This window comes from Echiichthys vipera, assembly GCF_963691815.1.
Source record: "Echiichthys vipera genome assembly, chromosome: 20".
NCBI lineage: Eukaryota > Metazoa > Chordata > Actinopteri > Perciformes > Trachinidae > Echiichthys > Echiichthys vipera.
Window position 1 is genome coordinate 4142224 of NC_139845.1, and position 11458 is coordinate 4153681.

Here is an 11458-nt window from a genome sequence, read left to right on the forward strand (position 1 = left end):
TACGCACACTCCTCATGCTCCGCTGCGTAACGAGCCTGCAGAGGTGAATGAAGCAGTGACCGACAGGTGAGACGTCACCGATGACACCGACCGATGAGCCGCGGCCTCGTGGGGCTCGTGTTTGTTGTCGGGGAGCAGGTTGAGGCGGTCCGAGGTGAGCAGAGGAACGGGTTGGATCTCATTTCACCGCGAGGCATCAGCAGCGGAGGCGGCGGCACGCTCCGGGAAGCGGAACGCGCCAAACCTCGTTTAAAAAAGCGCGTATTTTAAATGTATTTCTTTGTTCCGGAAGCGTAATCACCTTTCAAACTAAATTTAAATACATAACTCAATGTGTTGGAGTGTCCTCTTTAATTCGGCTTTATTTGCATCCATCATATAATTAAAGTTCAGCTTTTATTTTGGTGAGACCCAAGAAATAACTTCCTTTTCACAGCACACAGAAACCTCATAGTTTGGATTTATTTCATTACAGCAAAAGTTGGAGATTATATTTATATGCCGAATTAATCCAAATTATATATTTGAACATTTTCTATTGGGAAGCACTGGAAGACTAATAAGAAAGTTAAAAAATATAAAAAGAAATAAATGATAAACATCTTAATGGGGTTCTGTTGCATTTGTACATTTGACCACAGGGCGGTGCTGTTTCTACCTTATCAGCAATTAAAGTTAAATAAGGGGTGTGTGTGTGTGTTTTAATAAAGAAACAGCTTTTAGTACACACACACACCACAAATACTCCCTAAAGCACCACATGTCGATTAATCCTCTGCTGAAAATAGTCCCCAAGAAATGCAGCATTTCCTCCAGTTTGCTAAAAACCACAGTGACCGGGTGTGTTTATAACTAAATAAAAAAAACAGATTATCCCCAGACTTTATCCTTTAACACTAACCTGGATCATCAAACACAAGACGCTAAAGTCGGCGCAGGCTGCTGCTGCTGCCAGGGCAGATGTGTGACACGTATGGAAACTATAGATTATAATTAACTGTTAAAATCACGTGTGTGTGTGTGTGTGTGAGAAATGACCTAAAAGCTGTTTCTTTATCAAAACACACACGTTTTACTTTAACTGCAAACTTGATTTGGCTGAACAAGTAAAAACAGCAAATGTGGTCAAATGAACAACAGAACCCCATTAATATTAACAAATACGTTACATCGTGATATGAAACGCCTTAAATATGAAGGTAGAAGTGTCTTAAAAAGGTTGCTTTAATCAAAATATACATTTTTTTTTGTAAGGATGAACCCTGGGCGCCTCCCTAGGGAGGTGTTCCAGGCACGTCCAGCTGGGAGGAGGCCTCGGGGAAGACCCAGGACCAGGTGGAGAGATTAGATCTCCACACTGGCCTGGGAACGCCTCAGGATCCCCCAGTTAGAGCTGGTTAATGTGGCCCGGGAAAGGGAAGTTTGGGGTCCCCTGCTAAAGCTGCTGCCCCCGAGACCCGACCCCGGATAAGAGGCTGAAGATGAGATAAAAAAAACTTTTCAATCAAAGACAAAAAGTGTTTGAATGCAAAAATATGGTTCAGACTAAAAAAAAAAACGCATTTGAACGCTGTTTTTCTTTGATTAAAAAGGTTTTTTTAATTAAAAATATGTATTTTTACTGAAGCAAACCTATTTTTTAATTGAATAATAAAGACACAAATCTACCTTCGTACGTAAAGTCCACTTCTCTGTGCTGCACAGACGAACCGTAAAGTTTTGTGAATACATCAGGAGAATAAATGACCATTAACAGGGTTTGTGTTTCATGGTGTAAGAGTTTATGTGCAGCAGAATTAAGACACATTCAGACAGTACACGATGATTTCTTTGGCACCTTTTGATAAAAAGTCATAAAAACAATCTGAAATGCAGAAACACAGGCAACAGTTACAGACAAGACACTGACGCATCCCTCACAAACACAAAGTTCATTCATTTTCATGTAAAAGTGCAAGTGCTTAACAATTATTATTATTATGAAAATATAGTTTTTTTTGTCACAAATAACGCAGATTTAAAACGGCGACATGTCCCACAGGAAAACAAATCATTTTAACACTTTAAATCACGTCCAACGGTGGAAACGAGCGCTGCAACAACAGGTTCATGGTTCAACTTTGGCACAAAAGAAACTTATTTAGAGAAGAAAACCCAGATTAACACGTTTAAATATTATAAGAACGCACGCAGCTGGGTCAGGACTGAAAGATCGCAGTCGCGGGTACAAGCGGCCGAAATGGGTTCTCTCAGGAGAGGTGGCTGTAGTCTTCCTTAGGGCGCACTCCCACTGTGCCTCCGTACTGTGCCCGTGCTTTAGGGTCCTTGTCCCCCCCTCCAGGCCCGTTTGTACTCACACTACCTCGGCCTCGGTGAATGCTTCTTGCTGCCTATACGTCATCACGCCGTAACACGTCACACGCATTGATGACGTCATGGCGATGCGTGGCTTTGTTTCCAGATCTTTCCGTAGACCTCTGAGTTTTTGTGCATCTTGTCGACTGTTTTTGAATCTTTTCATCGACCAAATCTGCAGTAAACACTCCACCTCCGCATCACACCAACGTGAACCTTTCACCGCCATTGTTTGAAATGTCCGCGCATGGTCCCTCCTTCTTTTTTCTACGTCCCAACAGGCGCACAGGAAATGACCTCAGACCGCCGTAGGCCTCGTGCTCGTACACGTGGGCACGCTCGTGCTCGTACACGTGCAAACGTGCTTTACAAAAGCCCACCTCTCTCAAACAGGCCGTGGACGGCAAGCGTGCCGCTCCTAGACGCGGTACGCTTGCACTCGCACTGGTCAAAGGAACTAGACTTTACCAGTGGAACCTGTTTGGGCACGGTACGGATGGACAGTGGGAGTGCGCCCTAAGAGAGAGGGGGAGAAGTTCAGCATCCGTGAGGAACTCGGAGTAGAGCCGCTGCTCCTTTGCGTTGAAAGGAGCCAGTTGAGGTGGTTCAGGATCATCTGGTAAGGATGAACCCTGGGCGCCTCCCTAGGGAGGTGTTGCAGGCACGTCCAGCTGGGAGGAGGCCTCGGGGAAGACCCAGGACCAGGTGGAGAGATTAGATCTCCACACTGGCCTGGGAACGCCTCAGGATCCCCCAGTTAGAGCTGGTTAATGTGGCCCGGGAAAGGGAAGTTTGGGGTCCCCTGCTAAAGCTGCTGCCCCTGCGACCCGACCCCGGATAAGCGGATGAAGATGAGATGACGCAGCTACAGATACGTTAATGCTTGTCATGTCTGGGTTTTATGTGCATTTTAAGAAACCACTTTTATTTTGTTCTTCGTACCAAATTCAAAGCCTCGTAGAGAAGCTTCCTGTTTCACTGGTCGTCGTCCTCGTCGTCGCTGTAAAACGCTCCCTCCTGTAAACGAGAGGAGGATGTTACTTTCAGAGCTTTTTGTTTCAGTAAAGACATCGACAGTGTGCGTTTGACGTGTGTGTGTGTGTTTGACGTGTGTGTGTGTGTGGGTTTGACGTGTGTGTGTGTGTGTGTGTGTGTGTGTGTGACGTACGTATCCGCCCTGCTGCTGGGCCCAGGGGGAGTAATACTGCTGCAGGTATCGGGCTCCGTGGCGGAGCAGGCGGTCCCGGGGCAGCGTGTTCACCGCTGACAGACGACTGGTGACCTGGAACAGAGACACGTTCAGCTCCTCCACATTTTTACCTTATTGCTTTATTTATTGTTTAATAGATTATATTTATTTTTATCGAAATGGAATATAACCGACATGCACGTGATCTCTATGTTCACAAACATTAAAACAGGAAGGAAAATAAAACTCCATCCCATCATTTAAAATAAAGCTCTCTAAGTTGATCTCACCTCACAGGTGACGGCGATCTGAGTCTTGGGAGACGCCTTCGGCCCCGGAGAGTCGGGGTCGGGGCTCATGAGGCCCATCCTCAACAGGAGCGACGTCATCAGCCGCTTGAAGAAGTCGTAGTTCCAGAAAAGATCCGTGGAAATAGAAGCGGCTTTCAGCTCCTGGTGGACAAAACAAACACTTCACGGTTTAGAGTTTCCAGCACTTTTCACGCTTTTCCAGCACCGCACAGCCGCGGCAGGTTGCGTATTTATGCACAGCACGTACGGTTTACGGATTATCGCACTTCTTCGTCATATAAATGAGACGTTATTGTGCCGTAAACAACCACAGGGATGTTTCCTGACTGCGTTCTACAACAACAAACTACTTTTATGTGTCAAATGTAACAAACTGCAAGATTCAAGATTCACATGTAAAGTAAAAACACATGTTTAACCGCACAATGAAATTCTGAGTTTGGTCCTCCATTGCACATTTATTTATTTATTCTTGAAGTAAACGTTCACTGTTGTGTCATAGTGGACGTTAAGTTGCATATTTTGCACGGTGCGTATTGTATATGAAAAAAAAAAAAAAAGATATTTCAAGCACTTCATTTAAAATCCAAGTACTTTTAAAACCTTGAAAACACAACATTGAAGTCGTGCACCAGTAAGAACCCTGGACCTATTTTTAAATGAACTTTATAAGAGAAATAAAGCTCATTTAACACAAAAAATAATGTTTTTAAAGCAGAAATACAGCCAAAAATAAGGCTTTAAAGCAGAAATGGAGCCAAAAATAAGGCTTTAAAGCAGAAATACAGCCAAAAATAAGGTTTTTTGAGCAGAAATGTCACAAAAAACAATGTTTTAGAGCAGAAAAGTCACAAAAAATAATGTTTTAAAGCAAAAATGTCACTAAAAATAATATAAAGTCAACCAAAAATCATTATGAAGCAGCATTTTCTAAATTATTCTTATATATTTATCCATTTTTCTGTCCCATACGGCTTTGGAGGCGTAGGCTGTGGGAGAGATATGGGCCGGTGGGGTGTTTAGGGGTCTCTGACCACTATTATCATTATTTTTGTGAATCCTCCTCATAAAAAAACAAAAACAACACTTGATAATAAAAAGAAGAAGCAGCAGTCAGTGTGAGGGTCAGCGAGCGGCGAGAACACCAACGGTTTCCTTTTTGTGATGACGTTTAAATCAGACAGGAGTCATGAATGAAGCACGAGGATTCTCACTTGACTCTGCGCCTGTGTGATGTTTAAATGAACGCAAACTTCAGCTACAGCCTCTTTGAACAAACATACTTACCAAAGCCTTAATTGTTGCTTAATTGATTTATCAACTTTTATCCATTCATGAGCTCCAGCAGACGCTCTGACGTCAGAGGAGAAACGGTTTCTTACCTTGTCGTTACATTTGTCTCCAGCCTCCCTCAGAATCAGACCGATGAGTCTCTCCACGTTCACATCTGCACATCACAACATTATTATTATTATTATTAATAATCAGCAAACAAAACAACTCTTTGACAGGTTTATTCTAGAGTTTGAATGATCTAAGTTCATGCTTTCAGGACCTCCGCGCTGTGGGGAAACTGCAGCTGAAGGTATAAAAATCACACCAACGTGAACCTTTCGCCGCCATTGTTCTAAATGTCCGCGCATGGTCCCTCCTTCTTTTTTCTATGTCCCAACAGGCGCACAGGAAATGACCTCAGAACCGTCGTAGGCCTCGTGCTCGTACACGCGCGCACGCTCATACATGTGCAAACGTGCTTTACAAAAGCCCACCTCTCCCAAACGGGTCGTGGCCGTCAAGCGTGCCACATCTAGCCGCGGTACGGTTGCACTCACACTGGTCAAAGGAACTAGACTTTAGCCGTGAAACGTGCTGGGGCACGGTACAGAAGGACAGTGTGAGTGCGCCCTAAATGCCTCTGATATTCTCATTATTATTAGTTTGTATTCTGGCTGTAAAGGAGCATAATGCGCAGCCACACCACCAGTGTTTCTTTTTACAGAACAGGCAGCTGTTTACTTTCATTTGGAGGTAAAAATATAAAAATGTTCTTGCGTAAGGTCCAATAAACAGCGAATGTTCCCTAACAGACGTTCTGTTTACCCTGTAAACCCAAACTCACCGTCTCCAGAGGTGTCGGTTTCTAATTCTGGAGGAACGAACGGGACTTCATCGGCGATCCTCGTCAGCCTGTTTGCGACCTCCTGCAGCTCATCCTCCTCTTCCTCCTCCTCCTCCTCCTCTTCTTCTTCGTTTTCTCTAGATAAAATAACTTAATAAAACAAACAGATAAAAAAAGAATATGAGGGTGTGAACACAAACAGCTGAGTCGTGACACGGGCTTTCCCAAACAAGAAAACCCCAACGTGATTTTATCTGTGATGACAAAGTGAAAGAAAGAAGGAGCTGAGTCACAGCGTGTCACAGGAAGAACATGAGGCTGCAAGTTTAGCAGAAATGCAGCCAAAAATAGTATTTTAAAGCAGAAATGTCACAAAAAATAATGTTTTAGAGCATAAATGCAGCCAAAAATAGTGTTTTAAAGCAGAAATGTCACAAAAATAATGTTTTAAAGCAAAAATGTCACAAAAATAATGTTTTAGAGCAGAAATGACACAAAAAACTAATGTTTTAGAGCAGAAATGCAGCCAAAAATAGTGTTTTAGAGCAGAAATGTCACAAAAATAATGTTTTAAAGGCAAAAATGTCAAAAAAATAATGTTTTAGAGCAGAAATGACACAAAAAATAATGTTTTAGAGCAGAATTGTCACAAAAACAATGGTTTTAGAGCAGAAATGCAGACAAAAATAGTGTTTTAGAGCAGAAATGTCACAAAAAATTATGTTTTAGAGCAAAAATGTCACAAAAAATGATGTTTTAGAGCAGAAATGTCACAAAAAATGATGTTTTAGAGCAGAAATGCAGCCAAATCTCTATCTTCTTCTTCTTCTTCTTCTTCTTTTAACTTAATAAAACAAACATGAATAAAAAAAGAACATGAGGGTGTGAACACAACAGCTGTGTCGTGAGACGGGCTTTCCCAAAGAAGAAAACATTCTCCTGGAAAAATCCCCAACGTGATTTTATCTGTGACGTCAAAGTGAAAGAAAGAAGAAGGAGCTGAGTCAGCGTGTGAAAATAAAACAATAAAACAGGAAGAACATGAGGCTGCATGTTCGCACTGAAACGTCTCGACTGGAAAAAATGTATTTGCATATTTACAAGTATGAGTTTACGTTTAGTTTCGTTTTAAAGAAATGTCTTAATTTCTTCCTTGTTGTTTAATTTAATACTTGTGTATTATGCATTTGTGTCTTTGTCCTAGAGGGCACTTTAGCACAGGTTTAGGCTCCTAAAGCGCACTTTAGCACACGTTTAAGCTTGTAGAGGGCACTTTAGCACACCTTTAGGCTCCTAGAGGGCACTTTAGCACACCTTTTGGCTCCTAGAGGGCACTTAAGCACACCTTTAAGCTCCTAGAGGGCACTTTAGCGCACCTTTAAGCTCCTAGAGGGCACTTTAGCACACGTTGTGGCTCCTAGAGGGCACTTTAGCACACGTTTATGCTCCTAGAGGGCACTTTAGCACACGTTTAGGCTCCTAGAGGGCACTTTAGCACACGTTGTGGCTCCTAGAGGGCACTTTAGCACACGTTGTGGCTCCTAGAGGGCACTTTAGCACACGTTGTGGCTCCTAGAGGGCACTTTAGCACACGTTGTGGCTCCTAGAGGGCACTTTAGCACACGTTGTGGCTCCTAGAGGGCACTTTAGCACACGTTGTGGCTCCTAGAGGGCACTTTAGCACACGTTGTGGCTCCGAGAGGGCACTTTAGCACACGTTGTGGCTCCTAGAGGGCACTTTAGCACAAGTTGTGGCTCCTAGAGGGCACTTTAGGACAGGTTTTGGCCCCTAGAGGGCACTTTAGCACACGCTGTGGCTCCTAGAGGGCACTTTAGCACACGCTTTGACCCCCATGACCGCACTTTACCACGCGTTTTTCAATAATTGGAGCCACGTACACATTACTGATAGAGAATCCCCGAGAGACGCTTACAACGATTAGCCCAGGGAGGTGCGGTGAACGCATTTTTTAACCACTAATACTGCTCAGAATAGCACTCCCTTCATCTCCGCGTCAACACTCGACAGAAATCGTCACAGACAGCACAGTAATAAAGAATTTCCATGGATTATAAACGCCAAAACTTTCCTCTTTGAATGGAACTCCAGTGCATTCGGTAATCGACTTGTATGGACGACCTGTCAACATGGACCTACTGGTGAGGCGCAGCCTTTTAAAACAGACTCTTTTTTTAATAAACTCTGGGCTCACTAACTACGTTATTGGTGCATTTTTTATGTGTAGGGGCCCTAGTCATGCTACTGCAGAGGTTCGGTGATATTTTGAGCAGCATTAGTGGTTAAAAAATGCAGTTTTGGACGCATTTAGCGCACCGCCCCGAGCTAATCAGTGTTAGCGTCTCTGCAGGATTTCTCTAGACACGGTTGATCAACGACAAAAAGTGATTTCATGCCAAAAAAGACCATGGAGTCCATTTTCTTCGCACTTTAAGTCATAGAATAAAGAAGAAGAACGTAGTGCGTGTGTATCTGAAGCTGCCTCTTAATACTCACCGGGTGTGAAATCACCACATCTGTCGTCGGCGTCAGAGGAAGCCGCTCTCGTTTGGGTCGGTTCTTCGTCGATCCTCTGAGGTTTGATGCAGCTCAACATTCCCTTCAGGCGTTTCCATCCCTTCTTCCTCCTCCTCTTCTTCTTCTCCTCTTTTTCAGTCTTGGGCGGCGTCTGAGGGGAGGCTGATCCGTTTGCGTCCGTGCCGCCTGTTAATAAACGCGGTGTGTCCTGTGGAGGAGACTCCTGTTTGGGCCGTCTCCTCTTGGCGTAGGCCATGAGGAGTCTGAACTCCACCGTGTCCTCCATGCCGTCGGCGTCTGAGGTAGATTCGGGGTCACAGTGTTTGACGCCGTTGTGGTTGGAGATGGGGTCGTGGATCTCCACGTGGCCGTTTGCCATGTTGGTTTACTGTTGATTAAAAAAAGAAAAAGAAAACTCTGATGCGTGTTGTTATGTTTTTACCATCTGCACACCCTAAGAATAGTGTAATAACCACATTAAAAGTTATTCACCGGTTAAATCTATGAATGTTCACGTGATAATCAGCTTTATGTTTTTATTCTGTAATATTTCACTGTTTCACCACAGTTTGTCTCCCTCTGGTGGGTGATAAATGTGACTTAGAGGACACTTTAGCACACGTATTGGCTCCTAGAGGGCACTTTAGCGCACGTTTATGCTCCTAGAGGGCACTTTAGCACACGTTTTGGCTCCTAGAGGGCACTTTAGTACATGTTGTGGCCCCTAGAGGGCACTTTAGCACACGTTATGGCTCCAAGAGGACACTTTAGCACACGTTATGGCTCCTAGAGGGCACTTTAGCACACGTTATGGCTCCTAGAGGGCACGTTACGCGCGTTTCGGCTCCTAGAGGGCACTTTAGCAGACGTTTTGGCTCCTAGAAGGCACTTTAGTACACATTGTGGCTCCTAGAGGGCACTTTAGCAGACGTTTTGGCTCCTAGAGGGCACTTTAGCACGTGTTGTGGCTCCTAGAAGGCACTTTAGTACACATTGTGGCTCCTAGAGGGCACTTTAGTACACATTGTGGCTCCTAGAGGGCACTTTAGTACACATTGTGGCTCCTAGAGGGCACTTTAGCACAGGTTTTGGATCCTAGAGGACACTTTAGCACATGTTGTGGCTCCTAGAGGACACTTTAGCACGCGTTGTGGCTCCTAGAGGACACTTTAGCGCGCGTTGTGGCTCCTAGAGGACACTTTAGCACGCGTTGTGGCTCCTAGAGGACACTTTAGCACGCGTTGTGGCTCCTAGAGGGCACTTTAGCACACGTTTTGGCTCCTAGAGGGCACTTTAGCACACGTTTAGGCTCCTAGAAGGCACTTTAATTCCCGTTTTGGCTCCTAGAGGACACTTTAACACACATTTTTAGCACACGTAAACATGTTGAGGCATGTTTTTACCTTTAAGAAACCACAAATGTTACAGATATTACCCATGCAATTACCCTATTCATAATTAAACCTGTTTCCCCTGTTTGTTCCTTCTGTAAAGAGGTCTAATTTAGTTTATGCTATTATTCATGTAACGTTTGGACTCAAATCTCTTTATTAATCTGGGAAACTCACAGAGATAGATAGATAGATAGATAGATAGATAACTTTGTTTATCCCCGAGGGTAAATGAGGTCATCGTAGCAGCAGTACAATACAATCATAAGTACATAAAATACAATAAGAGTACAGTACAGTATTGCAAATTGAAAACACTATATGCAATATAATAAGTGGATTTTAAGGTGCAAGATAAAGAGAGAAAGGTGCATTTTTTATTTTAATTTTAAAAGTCTTGGTCCCTATAAGAGAAGAAATGCTCTTGTTGATAAGGTGATGAAATTGTTGTGTCTTTTGGGCAAATATCAAACTCACAAAGTCAGATTTCTTCAGTTTCTTCGGGTAAAAACTATTTTTTTGTGAATTTCAGACTTTCTATGACTCAGTATTTAAAGTATCTTAAAACAAATAAGCTTTAAAGACTTCTCACATCTTGAAGAACACTATGGATCAAATTTCCAGATGATTTCAAGTTGTTTTTGTTGTTGTTATGAAATAAAAATGTGTAAAACTCTACGTTTATTTAGTTTGTAGTGTCATATTAATGCTAATAAAGTTTGTTAAATAACAAAAAACACAGAAACCAGCTGTTTCCGTGAACACACACTCAAATACAGCCACGAATCCAAGAATAAACGTCATTAAATGTCACACGACAGGTTTTAAGTCATAAAATACAGTTTTACAGTTGTTTTAAAGCAAATTTTACAGCATTTTAAAGCTAAAAAAGCTCAAGTTTCGACTGTTAAACGGTAAAAGGTTAACAAATGTGAAAGTACACTTAACAAATGTCACAATAAGTTTGTTAAAAGCATTAAATTAGCTGTAAATGACAGAGAATAGCATCTTAACTGCTGCTTGTTTGCTTTCTTGTCAGTTGACAACGCCTCGGCTACGAAAAAGTACAAAACTAAAGTGTAAATGTACTTTTAAAGGTTATTTATCTATAATATAGTCTTAAAGTAACTTACTGAACTGTGTTAAATATATAAAAAGGTAAAAAACAAGAGTACTTACGGTCCAAACGGTGAAAAAGAAACTAAATCAACCGTCGTTTGCGGAAACTTTAAGGTAAATAACTCTTTAGCGCCGTCGGTGCTGGATTTAACGACTCACACTCGTCATCACGTACGACGTCTGACGCAACGACGCATTCTGACGCAACGACGCAGGCTGACGTCATATAATTCAAATGTAAAAACAAATCAAAACAAAGCTTATTAATAATAAAATGATAAGGTTATTAAATGATGTTACGACTGTACAGTCTGACATGCTTTATCACCACTCTCTCTCTCTCTCTCTCTCTCTCTCTCTCTCTCTCTCTCTCTCTCTCTCTATATATATATATATATATATATATATATATATATATATATATATATATATATATAT

The 11458-nt window shown here is 42.5% G+C and overlaps 1 protein-coding gene across 1 annotated transcript; it reads right to left on the bottom strand.

The window, feature by feature from the left end:
• Positions 1 to 1795: 1795 nt before the first annotated feature.
• On the bottom strand, positions 1796 to 11187 carry LOC310962439 (uncharacterized protein). Its single transcript, XM_083934908.1, has 7 exons — positions 11081 to 11187; positions 8490 to 8898; positions 5975 to 6124; positions 5238 to 5302; positions 3835 to 3996; positions 3524 to 3637; positions 1796 to 3372 (listed from the first exon to the last, which is right to left on the bottom strand). Exons 2-7 carry the CDS (start codon positions 8887 to 8889, stop codon positions 3331 to 3333), a joined length of 933 nt encoding a protein of 310 aa, XP_083791034.1. The 5' UTR covers positions 8890 to 8898; positions 11081 to 11187; the 3' UTR covers positions 1796 to 3330.
• Positions 11188 to 11458: the final 271 nt, after the last annotated feature.

Coding starts and splice junctions, on each gene's coding strand:
- LOC310962439 (XM_083934908.1), bottom strand. CDS start 8,889: ATGGCAAACGGCCACGTGGAGATCCACGACCCCATCTCCAACCACAAC. Junction 3,997..5,237: donor GAGACAAATGTAACGACAAG/GTAAGAAACCGT, acceptor TTTGTCCACCAG/GAGCTGAAAGCCGCTTCTAT. Junction 3,638..3,834: donor AGATCGCCGTCACCTGTGAG/GTGAGATCAACT, acceptor TCTCTGTTCCAG/GTCACCAGTCGTCTGTCAGC.